Here is a 16,398-nt window from a genome sequence, read left to right as displayed (position 1 = left end):
GAGCGGTGCTGTCGCAGACCGGGCTGCTGCCCCTGCCTCAGCAGCTGTCTGTGACCCAGCCGGACCGCCGCGAGCCTGCTGGGCGTGGAGGCCGTGGGGGCCGCGGGGGCCGCGGGCGCGTGGCTCCTACCCATGCCGCGCCACCGCGCCCCGCGAGGCGCCCCGCCATCGTCGTCGTCGTCCTCGGCGGGCGGCGGCGGTCCGTCCTTCCAAGGCAGGGCCTGCGCGGCCTGCGCCTCGAGCCTGGGCAGCGTCGCCTCGGTCGCCTCGGCCGACGAGCCGCTCAGCGACCTCAGCGACTAGCCCTCGGACTAGCCCTCGGACTAGCCCGGCCCGCAAGCCGCACCAGTCGACACCTGTAAGGAAAAGGCACGCAGTAGCGGCCGCGCGATCCAAAAGGCGCTCAGTTGCGGCCCTGCGATCTGAAAGGCACGCAGTTTGCAGCGCGCGATCCAAAAGGCACTCAGTTTGCCCCGCGCGATCCAAAAGACACGCAGTTTACCGCTGGCGGCCGGTAAACTGCGTGTCTTTTGGATCGCGCGGAGCAAACTGAGTGCCTTTTGGATCGCGCGCGGCATACTGCGTGCCTTTCAGATCGCAGGGCCGCAACTGAGCGCCTTTTGGATCGCGCGGCCGCTACTGCGTGCCTTTTCCTTACAGGTGTCGCAGTGTGTCTTGCCTCGAGCCCACGTGCGTGGCCGGGCAAATGTGTGTTCGTGAGTGCGTGCGTGCGTGTGTGTACTAGGAAGCAGCGCTGTGCGCGTGCTTGTAGGAGGACTTAAAATAAAGTCCTGAAGAAATTGTTACTTATTTGCGCCGAGCGTTAAAATATTATATATAAAATTACAATAAATTATTAATAATATCATGTAGATACTCGATGGGAAATATTACAGAGAATAATATATCAACTTGTGATGTTAGCGATAATTATTTTTCATGAATGTGGGAAAAAGATAAAATGGATTTACTAGTGCGCGGACGTTGTATTGGGGTGTTAAATAGGATGCAAATGAAAGCTTCCTGTCATTTGATTGGCTTAAAACACTGTTTTATGCCATACATATACAGGGTAAGTGTGGACGTCCTACGCTTTGATTTTATTATACTAGTCTTAAGTCGTTGATGTGTGTAACATATAGACAGAAAACAGACGCTTATTGCGTTTATGAATTTCGTCCCAGCTGCGGTCCCCAGCTAATATATCACTCTCCTGATCACGACAATATTTATCCTGCTCGGCCCTCGCTGGTAAACGATCAACGCAACCGAGTTAAGCACTTTTTAAGCCACTTTTCATTGGGGAGATTCGCCGAATCTGACGTCTGTTTTCTGTAAATACGAGTAGATTTGCGAATGGATTATTTTCCCGTATGCTTTGGTTTGTATATACATTTTACAGTGGATACTGCTGGCACTAAAAGCCTTATCCATATCACACTACTGTGTCTTTCCAACCGTACTGGTTTACGAGGTCTTCGTAAATCGTACCTAAGTATAGCTAAGCACTTAAGCTTAGAATAGAAATGTAAATATGTTTATACGGATGTTACAAATCTGAGCTAGCCAGATCCATCATGTTTCTTGCAGCTATGGACAAACAGGCTTTAAATATTCTCTTACCTAAAAATCTGCATATCTAAAAATTCTATAAGTGAAAAATATATCTATGGAAGTGTACATACGACCTGTAAATATGCTTGTACAAAAGGTAGAGTTATAAGACATGAGAGTGCGGGAACACAAAGCAACTTAAAGTGACAGAAATATAATTTCATGACTCTGTGGGCCACTCTTTATTACTAAGGGAGCAGCAGACCCATTTATCGCACAGGTGTAAATGGGATCAGGATTTTCTGATCACCTAGCGCTGATCACTTTCTGGATCAGAAAATAGAGGATCAGAAAAAAACCTGATGCTTTTTCGAACACCTTTTCTGATGTTTTTTATCCTGATTCCTGATCACGTTTCTGATCAGCGTGGCTCTGATCACCTCGGGTCTGATCACCACTGGAGTAGAATCAGAAATTGTATTATCAGAAATGTAACGATATCTGACTCAGGATATTTTCACGACCATGAAAGATACGGAGATGAGGCAAACGGCTCTAGGGGGTCGAAACCGAGTCCGATCCAATTCTGCAATCCGTTTTACGCTAGCTCGCCATCAGCTCTCAAAATGCCAGAAGATATGGTCTAAATTTCATGACCTTGAAAATGCCCTAGCCAAATGTCGCGAACATACCGCTCACCAAATTTGAAACAAAAATTCCGAAAACTTTCTGTTTTACAGGCATCTAGATTTTTGAGACATCACGATTTTCTGATAGTTTTGCATGTTATCAGAATGTCTATGTTTTCTGATGACTCTATTCTGATCACTGTCTGATCACTTTTCGGATCAGAAATTTTCCCTGATCACTTACTAGCGATCAGACTTTTTCTCTGATCATTTCACAGTTATCAGAAATTCTTGTAATTCTGATGCCAATTTTTCTGATAGTGCACCAATGATCAGAAAATCCCAAATTTTATCAGAAAAATGGGTAAATGATCAGAAGATCCTGATCCCATTTACACCTGTGCGGTAAAATAGACCACTTTACTCAAAATGCCTTTAATAAATCTATTGAGCAACATTTTTGTGTGTCTCTTAAAAGATAATTTAAAAGTAGTCTCAGCATTTGTGTGAGAATGTAAAATTTCCGTCGTAGAGCTCATAATATTGCGCCTTTACATGTTTGCAGCAGGAGTAGTGGATTTTAAGTCACAACAATTTTAAAACCAAAAACTGATTTTTCTGATTTTTTTTTTTTGGACAAAAGGGTTGCTTAAAGTGTAACGGGAAAAAGAGTTACTAGGTGGGAACCATGAAATTTGTTTAGTTGGAGTTGCTTTTTAAAAGACTGTGGTGCCTATTAGTATCATGTGTTGTGAGTCCCCTTCTGACTGATGTAGAAAGTCTATCCTACTTGAAACATTTATTTTAGAGCTTTCAAGGAATGACGCTAAACTCTGCCATTGGAGGTTGTATTGCCAGTGTTCTAGCCGTGGTTTTGTTTTGTTTACTGTTCTGCGTGTTACAAAAGCATATGGAAATAAAAGTGTGTCAAGGATTAGGTTGCTTTTGATATACATACCGCCCTATCAGACCTCTAACATGTACTAAAATAACATTTTTATTATCAGCACAAGGCTTGCATTCACATCAACCTAGACAAACTCAACAAGAATATCTACAAGCTATTTACAGTACACTTACACATTGAGTATTCATGGTTTCTGCATTATGGCCACGCAAGTCAATTTTGGACAAACAATTTATTTGATACGAAACTACGTCGGAAATTATTCGCGGTGCACACACCAAAAAATCTAAACACATTTTCTAGTTCTTCTCGTCCACATTCGGAAAGCATCGATGATGACACACTATCATTGCGTCTAGCTGCGCGGAAAAGCCAAATTGAGACCATGTTCTACAAATGAATTTAACATATACACAGCTTTCAACAGATTTACCTTTCAAAATACGTCTTTCAGCGTGCAGCACGCCAGATCCATGCACGGGAACTTTGAAAAGAGTCCAGTTACACAACTTTCCATATCAAAAGACCTTACTTCAGGATTGTAGATCTTTAGCCACACAAAACTGCACGCACACGCAAAAGTCGTAACATTGAGGCCAAGAACTGTGCGTTTATATGGTCGTTGACGTTAGCCAAATTGCAAATGTCTACACAAGTAGTATGCAAGTTTACAAAGAAAAGACAGTGACACAGTGAGAGCGTCGAAGATGGCACGGAATCACATAAACAACATAGGGCGCATCACCCGTTTCTAGCACCAAACCGTCAGATGACCTCTGCGCTTATGCAAGGCCAGAGAGAGCAAAGTAGAAACGATAATTATTGCAGCTATACACTCTCATTCCAGGAACGTGACATCACGTTGAAACGAACGTGACAAAATGTCACGTTTGTTTGAGCATTGTGTCACATTCGGTTGGGTGTGAATTGGCCAAAAATCAGCGTGTTCACATTCAAACGAACGTGACACAATGCTCAAACGAACGTGACATTTTGTCACGTTCGTTTCAACGTGATGTCACGTTCCTGGAATGAGAGTGTAACATATCACAGGGTACGCTTAACAAAAACATTTTTTTCTAGACGGGCATAAAGAGATGAGCAGAGTGACACTTTCTTGCTTTGGTTCCATCAAGAAATTCTAATACAAATTTTCTCAACCACGACTAAATTTAAAGTTAATGCCATACAAGAGCATCATCGATTGTCGAGGGTTCAAGGCTTCACTTGCAGCGCACGGCGAGATAGTCCACGAATACCGCCTCACGTTTCTAACATTTTAGCAATAATTCAAAGTCCAATGTAGAAGCAAAAATTGAAGCCACATTTTCTTTGCCGGTCTTCCCATCAAACCAGTTTCAGTCCCTCCAGGTCACCGTTACAGACAACAACGTCACAGAAAAAGAGATGCCTCAATCGAGACCCATGAGAGCACCGCAAAAACAATAAAATTGGAAAATAAGAAAAGTTTTTATCAGACGATAAGTTTCACAGCCGCGTTGTCCCCCTCCTCGCCCCAGACCGTCACAGACTCCGCTCGCCGCGGCACGGCGGGCACGGCCAGCGCAGCCTGCGACAGCACCGCCCCTACCGCCGGCCGCTCGTCCGGAAGTCCCTGGTCCGGCCGCGGCCGTTGCGCGGGTGCCGGCCGCCGTACAGGATGCGCTTGAAGGCCTGCCGGAACTCGGGGCTGAACACGGTGTAGATGACGGGGTTGAGCGTCGAGTTGAAGTAGCCGAGCCACAGGAAGAAGCTGGCGAGGTGCGGGTTGATCTCGCACTGCGCGCACAGCGGCATGAGCAGCGCCATGATGAAGAAGGGCAGCCAGCACACCACGAAGGCCCCCGTGATGATGGCCAGCGTCTTGGCTGCCTTGCGCTCGCGCTTCGCCTCCAGCGTCTCCCGCTTCTCCTTGCGCGACACGATGGGGTTCTGCTTGATCATCTCCACGGCGCGCTTCACCGTCATCTCATTGCGGTTCTCCGAGGCGGGCGGCTCCGTGGCGCTGGACGGCAGCGTGAGCACGGCCCCCGCCGCCACCACGGAGAGGCACGTGTCGCCGGGCAGTGTGCCGGGCTGCGGCTCGTACGACGTGTACACGTCCTCGGAGTCCTGCCGCACCAGCGCCGTCACCTGCACCAACCCGTGTTTTAGCACAACAACTCGCAGGCCGTGAATACACACTCCAAGGGCCATACACAAATGTAATGGCCGAAAAGAGGCCATGCACAAATGTATGACCGTAATAAGGGTGACCCGTAAAGGGTCAAACTCAAATGTATGACCGAAAAAAGGTCAGACCTCAGCGACACTGGCCCTCTATCGACCTTAATCAATAATACAAAAAAGTATGACCCTCATTCAGTCATACATTGAAGTATGACCCTTTTTCGGTCATACATTTCAGAAGGGTCAAAAGTCTCACCTTCCAATTTTCAGCGAGTTTCGAGTGTTTTTAATACTGTAATTATCGGTAAAAATACCTACCGCCCAACGGAGTACCATCGATGGCATTTTGCGCCTCACCTTGGTGGCGGACGACTCGGCGTCGGCCTCGAGGACCGTGGACGTGGACTGGCCCTCGGGCTGGCAGCCCGCCCCCGCGCGCACCGACGAGTTCTTGCTGTTGTTGGTCTCCACCGACGAGTAGCGCCGCATGCGAAGGAAGCGCCGCTTGCAGACCACGTTGGCGACGCCCGTCGTGGGCAGGATGGCCGTGGCTGCAACGCAGGAGCGTTCATGGCGGGGCTCGGGGCGCCGTAAGAGAGACAGAGAGAGAGAGAGAGAGGGATGCTTGCCGAGACCCGCACCGTACAGCCCCTGCGCCACGGCGTTGCGCTGCGCGTGCCGGCGGTGGATGCGTCGCCGCGCCGTCTGGAAGATGTTCCAGTAGAGGCCCAGGATGACTAGCAGCGGCACGTAGAAGGTGGAGCAGGTCGCGAAGATCTGGTAGCCCACGTCCTGCGAGGGCAGGCAGCGCTGCTGCACGTTGATCCGGTGCAGGTAGTCCACGTCCTTCCAGCCGAACTGCGGCGCCAGCGACACCACCAGCGCCACGGCCCACACCACCACGATCATGGCCACGATGCGCTGCTTGTTGCGCGTGTGGATGTAGTCCACGTTGGTCACCGCCCAGTACCTGCGGGCCGGGAGCGGGCACCTCAAGTCCCTTTTCCAAGCGGGGCGGACTGGCGGACTGGCGCACAGTGGGCCAGAAGGCCGGTGGAGGCGGTGAAAACGCTAGACCGAGCTCTAGACGCGTTTTGAGCTCCGCAGAGTTGCTGAATGGGACTCGAACCGAACGTGTGACCCCACCAATGGATTCCTCGTTCGGACAGCAATCCATTGGTGGGGTCACACGTTCGGTTCGGGACCTGTTTAGTGACTCTTAAGCTCAAAACGCGTCTTGAGTTTTGGCCGCCGGCGCCGCCGGTCTTCTGGCCCACTGCCACTTGCGGCGGGCAGACCTGTCCATGGCGATGGCCACGAGGTGCAGGATGGAGGCGGTGCAGCACAGCACGTCGCTGGACGTCCACATGTCGCACAGCTCGGGCCCCAGGATCCAGCCCTGCGAGATCTGCAACACAGACCGCCCAGTCAGTGCATTATCTAACAATTCTTATAATTATAATAATCTCTAAATATTCGCTGAAAAAGGTTCCGGTACCGACGGCTGCCGTGAAAATCTCAATCATATTTTTTTTTTTCAAAACGGAAACGGGAAAGCCTACAGTGGGCCATCGTAGTGCGGCGGCGCTACCGCAGGGCGAGTGCACACGCACATAAACACACACACACAAACACACACACAGGGCTCTGCTCAGCGAACGGCTATCCGTAATTTTATGGAGAGCGTTGAGAGGCGCTCGCCTCGCGTGCTTTTCCAGAAACAGGCGGCGAACTAAAATCAGTTTACGCACGGGGCAGGCCGCCCTAGGCAGGCTGCACGCAAAAAAATAATTTTCATCAGAGCTAAAAAATTAGCACCCGCACCAATAAGATTAGCTCTATAGGCGCAGCTAATTTTTTAACTGTGTGGCTAAAAAGTGTTAGCTGGGCGATTCTAGCAACGGATCTAACGGCCTAGCTGGAACTGTAAGGAATCCTTAGCTGTAAACCAATCAAATCTTGCTGATGAACTACTCAAGTTGTTTGCCCCCTAGTTATTCCGAGATGAAAAGATGAAACCATCATTACGAATAATGTCTACTCCACGTGGTCTAACGGTCACGGACACATCTTAAGTAGGACGGAGTCGTCAGTGACCCTTGACGCGCTCACGAATCACTCAGAATTGCCCGCTGGAGTCAAGTGTTACTCCAGCAGGGGAAGCGATCCGCCACCCAGGCTAAAAAAACCATGAGCTGGGCCATGGGGATGGCTGACCATGGTGATCCGAGATTCACCATGGTCACAAGATTTTGCCCATGGAGAAATGCCCATGGTGTTCAGGACCATGGGGAGGCCAGCCATGGGGATGCGAACCATGGGGATGCGAACCATGGGGATGCGAGCCATGGGGATGCGAGCACCATGGGGGCGGCTGCTCCATGGTGAACTGCCTCATGGGGAATGAAGGACGTGTCTAGCGCATACCTTGCGAGCAACAGACATCTCGGTCACCGATCAAAATTCGATGCTACGCACGATGGTGCTGTCGGCGTCTCTCTATCTCAAAATATTAAAAAGTTACGGATTATTTCTGAATTAACTCTGGAGACTTCAACGCACGAGGAGGGCGACATTCACCATGGTGCGAACGCCACCATGGTGACCAGCACCATGGGAAGACCTCCACCATGGTCTGGACCGCCGCACCATGGTGGTTCTCCCCATGGTCCGACCTGCACCATGGTCGAGACCGCCGCACCATGGTGGTTCTCCCCATGGTCCGACTTCCACCATGGGGAAGCCCGTTAAACCATGGGGATGGCAACTTCCACCATGGGGGACAGCCCTATGGCCATGGAAATTCACCATGACGACCATGGTTTTTTTAGTCTGGGCACCTGGCAGACAATTGTACAAAACGACGGCGCCCAGACTAAGTGAAAACGCATGCTACACTGTCTACCGCGCGCGAGCGGCGGCGCGACGCGCGCAGCGCACTCTCGCGGCGATCTCCTCCACCGCGACGGCGACTGGACGACGATGACATCAACTGGTCTCGTCAGATCGCATTTAGCTTGTTTACTAGAAATTTTTGAAGGCTTGCAAACAATAGTTAGCAGCCCACGACTAGCAGTATTAACAAACAAAATTGGCTATATCCGCCACAAATTTGTGTTTTGCGAGAGTGGTTGCTTGGCAGGTAACCAGCTAACCATCTGGCCGCGCGCACCTGAGGTCGCTTGTAGCTGTGCTAGTTTTTTAGCGCCCGTGCTAAAAACGATCTGTTAAAAAAATTAGCACGGGTCTGATTTATATTTTTTTGCGTGTGCTGAGGCGGGCCGGCGTCATAAAAGCAACCGCGCCTCACGTCAGCTCGACAGCGATAGCAGCGCCTCGCACGCCTGTGTGTGTGTGTGTGTGTGTGTGTTAGTTTGTGCGTGTAAGTGTTTGCGTCAGTGTGGTTGTAGTCGAGAGAGACAGACAGACGTGCAGAGAAAGAGACAGAGGGAAGAGAGCATGCGTGTGCGCCTCGCGTCGCGTGCGCCTCGGAGGAGGCCGCCTCAGTCTACCACTTTGTCCACGGGGGCGGCGGGGACGCGCTCGACGGCCATCTGGAGCCTCCGGGAGCGACGGTCCAACTGGAAACATCTCTCCGCGGCAGCCTGGGGCTGGAACTCTTCCTGGAAACCTCTCTCGGCGAGGCCCCAATGCTTCGCACGCATGGCCTGCCACGGCAGGTGGCGACGGTCACGCACGCGCGCGCACACACACACACACACACACACACACACACACACACACACACACACACACACACACGCAGACGTGTGTCGGGGCGACAAAGTGATGACGTCGGCCTGTGAGGCTCATATTCCTAATAGGCCGACTGGCACATTGTGCCGGCCGGCAAAGGTAGATCCAAATGGATTGCTCCTCGATGTACATTGACAGCAGCGGGATCATTAACGGCTGGGGCGGCGGGCGGCGGCAGCGGGCGATTTTGCCTTCGGCGAGGCGGTGCCACCCGGCTATGGTATGCAAGAATAGAAATGTCGGGTGGAAATGTTGAATAGAAGTATTCAACAAGTGGATGAAAACGTCGTGTCGGGAGTGAGTCAACTGGAACGGGTGAAAATAGGATTTTGCAGTAATGATATTGGTATAAGTGTCTCTAGGAGTGGAAATAGGAAACAGGTCGACAGACTGACGTGAGCGGTAGGTCCGCCACATCAAAAAAAAATCACTGAACTCCTTTCATGCACGCCTGAAAAACCTGGCAATGGACCCATGCGACGGACTGGACTAACCGCTCTGGCTGCCAAACGATCCTGGAGAGCATTGCATCGCTCTGTCGCACTCCTTGGGCGTCCCGTGGGCAAGGCCGTGGGCAAGGCCGTGGGCAAGGCCGTGGGCAAGGCCGTGGGCAAGGCCGTGGGCAAGGCCGTGGGCAAGGCCGTGGGCAAGGCCGTGGGCAAGGCCGTGGGCAAGGCCGTGGGCAAGGCCGTGGGCAAGGCCGTGGGCAAGGCCGTGGGCAAGGCCGTGGGCAAGGCCGTGGGCAAGGCCGTGGGCAAGGCCGTGGGCAAGGCCGTGGGCAAGGCCGTGGGCAAGGCCGTGGGCAAGGCCGTGGGCAAGGCCGTGGGCAAGGCCGTGGGCAAGGCCGTGGGCAAGGCCGTGGGCAAGGCCGTGGGCAAGGCCGTGGGCAAGGCCGTGGGCAAGGCCGTGGGCAAGGCCGTGGGCAAGGCCGTGGGCAAGGCCGTGGGCAAGGCCGTGGGCAAGGCCGTGGGCAAGGCCGTGGGGCCGCGAGAGAGACAGAGCAAGGAAACGCCCCCTTTCCTCCCCCCCTTGCAGGTGATGTACAGCATTCGTATCGCGTTTTCCGCGTAATTCACGTGTAAGTGGAGAGGGTTATGAGCAGCGCGAGCGCCGTAAGCTGAGTCGCGTCGTTAGGGAAAGGAAGGGAGCCTCGCGGTGCCGCTGGGCGCTGCTAGCCTAGCACGGTGGGCCAGAAGACCGGTGGAGGCGGCCAAGACTCTAGACGCGTTTTGAGCTCCAGAGTCGCCAAACAGGACTCGAACCGAACGCGTGACCCCACCAATGGATTGCTCTCCCAACGAGGAATCCATTGGTGGGGTCACACGTGCGGTTCGAGTCCCGTCTAGCGACTCTGGAGCTCCGTCCAGGATTTGGGCCGATTTGGGCCGCGTGCGCTGGTCTTGTGACAAATCCACTGTGCGCTTGCTGGCCTTCGACGAACCAAACTGGCTGCCCATCGAGGAGGCGGACACGGTCCTGGCCGTCCAGGGCCTCGGCCGCAGCAGATGCCGCTGCTGGCCTGGGGGCAGCCCTGGGGGCAGCTTGGCGGCGTTGGCGGCGCTCGGCGACTCCCGAGTGACTGGGGGTCCGACCGGGGCCACAAGCACCGCCAGCAAGGCAAGCAGTCCGAGTGCCACGGCAGTGCCTCGGCAGGGCCGCTCGTTAAAGTACAGCGAGCTGTTTGGTGGGTGACCTAACAGCCGCAAACAACTAACTTTAGACTGGATGCAATGCTCCAACTTGCGGTCAGCCCGCTGTGACGCTGCGGCCCGCTGCGGTGCCGTGGCGGTGCCGAAGGCCGGCCCAGCCCGTACACTGCAAGAAACCGAGGTCCAGTTTCTTAGCGGCGTCCTAAGTGGGCCGCCAAATTACGCCGCGTTCGACCTGAGTCTCCCCCCCCCCCTTTCCCTCCGAGTTTCGGGACAGGCGGTGCCAGCAGGCAGCGTAGGGACAAACTTGCGATCGCCGTGTTCGAGCGGGAGTTGGCTCAGAAATTCGCCATTTTGTGTGTTGTGAGTGAGGTATGCTTCGCTTGCCGCCCACGACGAAAATTAACAATGCGGTTCCTCTCTTTTTTTGGCGGGTAAATGGAATTTCCTTGATCTTGAAATGCGCGCAAGCGGTATCAGAAAATGCGCCCTCGGGCCGCTCCTCTGTGTCGACGGCTCAGGCCCTGCGCCCCGCAGCTCCGGTGCCGGAAATTTGGCGGCCGTTTTGGGCCGCGCGGCGCCAGAGCCCTGCAGCCCTGCAGGTGAAGGGCGAAGGGTGGGGGGAGGGCGCCGCACAGTGGGCCAGAAGACCGGCGGAGGCGGTCGCAATGGCGGATCTAGAGCCGGCCTGAGGGGGGTGCAAGAGAGCACTTTTGGTGGGCAAAGTGTGGCTTTTTGCCTATCTTTCAGGAGGCCATCTTGTAGGTGCCAAGGGGAGGAGGCCCGAGGGGTGATCCACTGTAAGATTTTGTACACAATGATTGCGGGAATGTGCATAAAGAATGTGTACAAGACTTTTGGCATAATTGTCGCACATATGTTGCCTACTTGCAGGCGTTTCAGCCTCCTGAACGCGGAGTGTGTTCAAATTTTGTACATGTGGGAAGTCGTTCCTCTGGCACCCCCCCCCCCCCCCCCCCTCCTGAATCCACGCCTGCCTCGGACTGTCCCTTAGACTGTCGGGCGCGGTACAACGGCACCTCGAGCGAGGCGCTCGCCACACGCCAAGTTGGGCCGAGGCGACTGAGGCAGAGGCGGAGCGGGGCGGGGCGGGGCGGGGCGGGGCGGGGCGGGGCGGGGCGGGGCGGGGCCGACTTGGACCGAAGGCAGTTTCAACTTGTGTCAACGGCGCGCCGAGAACGGGGAATGGCCTGGACGAGGGCGAGTAACGGTTCGGACAAAAAAGGGGGGAAACTCTCATTTGCGGCGCACTTTGAATTTTTGGAGGCCAGTGTGGAGACTAACGTGCAAATTTAAGAAGTTGCGAGGTCGCTATTAGCTCGAACCAAAGAGCTCAGAACCTGGCATGGGTTTAAGGAAGAACGGGGTGATTACCACCTTTTTTAGGGTGGTGCCTGAAATGTAGACAACATAAACACTTCGTTGCCCTTCTGAGTAGGCAAAAAAAAACACTATATCGACCCCTCCCAGTAAAAATCCTAGATCCGCGCCAGCAGACTGATTCCGAGAGTCGCTTTCGTCACTCTGTCTCTCTCGCACCCATGGGTCGTCCCGTATAGAGAGACAGAGCGATGGGCACGACTTGCAGCTCGGATAGCTCCAAGCCACCACCACAGCAGAAGACTCACCTCGTAGACGGCGCCCAGCGGCATGACGAGGCACGCCACCATGAGGTCGGCCACGGCCAGCGACACGATCAGGTAGTTGGCGACGCTCTGCAGGTTGCGCTCCAGCAGGATGGCGGCGATCACGAACACGTTGCCTGGGGGCAGCAGTGCGCCGGGGCGTCAAACAGTGTGGTAGCTCCGCCATGTTGCCGCAGCGCTGTCGGTGTCTGCAGCAGGCTGAGCACTGCTCTCGTCGCACAGTGGGCCAGAAGACCGGTGCGGCCAAAACGCTAGATGCGTTTTTCAGCTCCAGAGTCGCTAAACAGGACTCGAACCGAGCGTGTGACCCCACCAATGGATTCCTCGTGCGGAGAGCAAGCCATTGGTGGGGTCACACGTTCAGTTCGAGTCCTGTTCAGTGACTCTGGAGCTCCAAACGCGTCTAGCCGCCGGCGCCGGTCTTCCGGCCCACTGTGCGCCGCGTCGCGTTCCATCTGCATGATGACTGCCGCCCCGATAGACGGCGCAGGTCGCAGGTGTCGCGGCAGAACCGTCGATCCGCTCCAATTCGAATTCGCGCGCCAAAATAAGGAAAAACAAAGCGCGCGGAATCTCGGCGTGCGCCGCCGTGAATTCGCAACGAAGGACGGCGCGGCGCGGCGTGGCGTGGCACGGCACTGTACCGCAAGGCACGGCATGGCACTGCAAGGCACGGCACTGCAAGGTACGTCACGGCACTGCAAGGCTCAGCACGACGGTGCGGCGTACCACGAGACGACAGCGAGTGCTCGAGCAGTGCATGCTACACACCCACCAGGTTTAAGGATTGCGATAAATATTTCATTTCACCTTGGAATACGGGAACGGATGAGGATGCGGACGGGGAGTGGGCGAATGGGGAGAGGAGGGGGGGGGGGGGGAGGGGGTGTCCCGGAGGCATGCAACCGCAGTCGAGCTCCACGTCGAGGTCTGAATGCTGAGTCCTCGGGTACCCGGCAGTGCCGGCGGTACCGGCCTGCAAGCATGCTGCAAGGTACACCGCGATGCACCGCCCCGCTGCCCAAAGCACCAAAGCGTGCGCCAGGCGTGCGCCAAAAGACGAGATCGCGACGACATCCGCTGACGAGTGCAGCGACTGGAGGGAGAAGGAAAATAATACGAAGTGAAGCACCCGCAGCACCGGCACCGCGGCACAGACATTTTCGTCGCTCTGTCTCTCTCGCACTCATGGGTCGTCCAGTAGGAGAGACAGAGACAGAGTGACGACTCTCGGAATCAGTCTGCAGGCTGGTCGAGGCTGGTGCGGTAGGGCCGGGCCGCCCCCGGACAGTGGGCCAGAAGACCGGCGGAGGCGGTCAAAATCCCGGCCGCGTTTTGAGCTCCAGAGTCCCTAAATGGGACTCGAACCGAAGGTGTAACCCCCTCATTGGATTGCTCTTCGAATGAGAAATCGGTTGGTGGGGTCACACGCTCGGTTCGATCCTGTTTAGCGATTCCAAAGCTCAAAACGCGTCTCGAATTTTGGCCACCGGCGCCGGTCTTCCGGCCCACTGTGCCACGTCGCCCTCATCAAGCGTCGCTCCGTCGCTCCGAGGAGCTTTGGCTGTGGACACAGTGCCTCCATGCCTCCAATGCGCCGTCCCGCGCGGCGCCGCGCATGTGGAAACGCTTCAACGGGGACGGCGGCGGCGGGACGGCACGGCACACAGAGCCGGCGCCGCGCACCGCACTCGCTCCGTCTCTCTCGCACTCACGGGGCGCTGGGCAGGGGTGCGAGGGAGACAGAATCAGTCCGCAGCCCCGCCGCACCGAGGACGGCCGAGGTCCACTTGGCTTGGCCTGCCCGGCCATTCTGCAGTCTCGACCCTTCCCTTCCCTTCCCACATACACACTCACTGTCACACCCACGCACCACCATGGTGCACCATTCACACCAACGCGGCCAAATGTTTGCCTGCAGCACGTCCCGCGGCAGGCATATCATAATCCTGGTAGCACTGCCGTCGCGGCGTGGCATTGCGCGGCGGGGTGTGGCGGGGTGGGGTGGGCCGGGGTGGGCCGGGGTGGGGCGGGGTGGGGCGGGCCGGGGTGGGGTGGGGCGGGGTGGGCCGGGGTGGGCCGGGGTGTGAGGCGCCGTCTGCTCGCACGGCTATTATCCAAATTTGATGCACAAGCTGCTAGCTGGGCGCGAGGCTGGGCGGGGCGCCCTGAAAGCACACTGCTTCTCGAGTCCGCCCGGAGAAGGGCTCCTCCGGCACTCCAGACTCCGCAGCGCTTGGCGCCGCTCGGCGCTCCGCACGCATTTGGCGGTCGTCGCCGCGGCGTTGTCTTTGCATTGCTGATTGCCTGCCGGCTGCTCGCTCGGCGAACGGAAAACTAAAACGGTGCCGGGATTTGAACCCGCGCCCGCGCCGCACGCAGGCAGGTGGCTGGCCGACAGAGGGAGAAAAACTGGCAAAGGCCTCGGCGGCGGCGGGTGTCGAACCCGCGACACGCGGTGCGGCGGGTCGCCCGCGGGCTCACCTCCGCGCCTCGGACGGGCCGAGTGGGCCGAGTGTGCCGTGTTAACAGGTTCCCCTGCCGGCCGTCATTACTCAGACAAAAAGCACCCGGCTTGCCCAGCAGACTGCTTCCGAGAGTCGCTCTGTCTCTCTCGCACGCATGGGGCGCCCCGCACGGGAGCGAGAGAGACAGAGCGACGCAGGCGACTCTCGGAATTAGTCCACAGGCGTGGCGTGCCTCGCGTGTCCACCATTAGGACCAGGACCGCCAGGACGCCGTGCCGCCGTGCTGCTAATTGCCACGCTTTGTGCTCCCCGTGCTTCGGCCCTTTTTGTTGTCCGGCGTCGCGTCGCGCCCCGTCTGTCTCGCAAGCAGCGCGGCGTCTCGTCTTGTCGCGAGGTTTGCAAGCAGCGCGGAGCAGCGCCAGACTCGTTCCGAGCGTCGTTTACGTCGCTCTGTCCCTCTCGCACTCACGCGGCGCCCCGTACAGGCGCGAGAGAGACGGAGAGGCGAAAACGACTCTCGGAATCAGTCCACCCGGCCGCCTCCTGGAAGCACTCCTGGAGGGGCCTGGAAGGACTCGGGGCCGTAATGGGCGCCCCGTTGTACTCACCGATGACGGTGGCCAGGATGAGCAGCGCCAGCATCAGCGACACGGACACCATGAGCACGTAGCTCTCGTCCTGCGCGTCCAGGGCCGTGGCGTTGCGGAGGCTCGCGTTGACGTCCTCGGCGGCGTCCAGTGAGGTGTCGCTGGGCTCCACCACCACGCCGCCCAGGCTGGCCAGCGAGCTGGCCGCGGACACCAGCAGCCCGGACAGCGTCGTCTCCGCCGCCATGGAGACCGTGGCCGTGGCCGTGGAGGGCCCCAGCGTGGCGGCGGCCGGCGGGCACGGCGCCGAGCCGCAGTCGGGGGGCGTCATGCCGACCTGCCGGACAGGGAGGCACGGCGCGGCCGCCGTTAAGCACAGGCAGCTGAAACTTTGATCGGCGATAGGCCGCCGCGCGCGCCAAGCGCACCACGCGGGCCGTTGTCGCATGGCGTAGCGCCGCATGGGGGCCACCCTACCGCAAGGCGACCCCGGCTGTGCAGAATCCGCACGGACCACTGATGTATGGCGGGCACGAGGCCACCTGACGAACAGGATTTTGTGTGTGTGTGTGTGTGTGTGTGTGTGTGTGTGTGTGTGTGTGTGTGTGTGTGTGTGTGTGTGTGTGTTCGCGTAGGATAGGCCCAAAGGCACGGCCGCTCAAACATTCAGGGACTACAATAAATCCAGTGCTGTTAAAGTTAATTTAACGATTAACGAAGTTACTTAACGCCGTTAACGTTAATTAACGAACTAACGTTAACTCGTTAAAAATGTCAGGATGTCTTAACGTTAACGAGTTAAGTTAAGTAGGAATGTTAACTTCTTAACGCCGTTAACGTGTAGTTTGTTCGTCTGTGTATACATATTGTGCCGACTTTTGGGTCATACAGTATGTAGAATTGATGTCTTGGGTAAAAGAAAATGAACAAAACCTCAATTTTTGTTAAAGGTTTTGAAAGTTAGTTATTTCTTTGCGTCTTTAGAACTGGAAATCTGTCAAAAACCAAGAAA

At 55.8% G+C, this 16,398-nt stretch overlaps 1 protein-coding gene across 1 annotated transcript; it reads right to left on the bottom strand.

The window, feature by feature from the left end:
- Positions 1-4,664: 4,664 nt before the first annotated feature.
- Positions 4,665-15,633, bottom strand: LOC117646209 (5-hydroxytryptamine receptor-like). The gene is made up of 5 exons (XM_034387016.1): positions 15,408-15,633; positions 12,314-12,447; positions 6,558-6,667; positions 5,617-6,229; positions 4,665-5,223 (listed from the first exon to the last, which is right to left on the bottom strand). Exons 1-5 carry the CDS (start codon positions 15,631-15,633, stop codon positions 4,678-4,680), a joined length of 1,629 nt encoding a protein of 542 aa, XP_034242907.1. The 3' UTR covers positions 4,665-4,677.
- Between the last annotated feature and the right edge of the window lie 765 nt (positions 15,634-16,398).

Source organism: Thrips palmi, unplaced genomic scaffold (genome assembly GCF_012932325.1).
Source record: "Thrips palmi isolate BJ-2018 unplaced genomic scaffold, TpBJ-2018v1 HiC_scaffold_19, whole genome shotgun sequence".
Classification (NCBI taxonomy): domain Eukaryota; kingdom Metazoa; phylum Arthropoda; class Insecta; order Thysanoptera; family Thripidae; genus Thrips; species Thrips palmi.
This window is presented reverse-complemented; position numbering and strand designations above follow the sequence as displayed.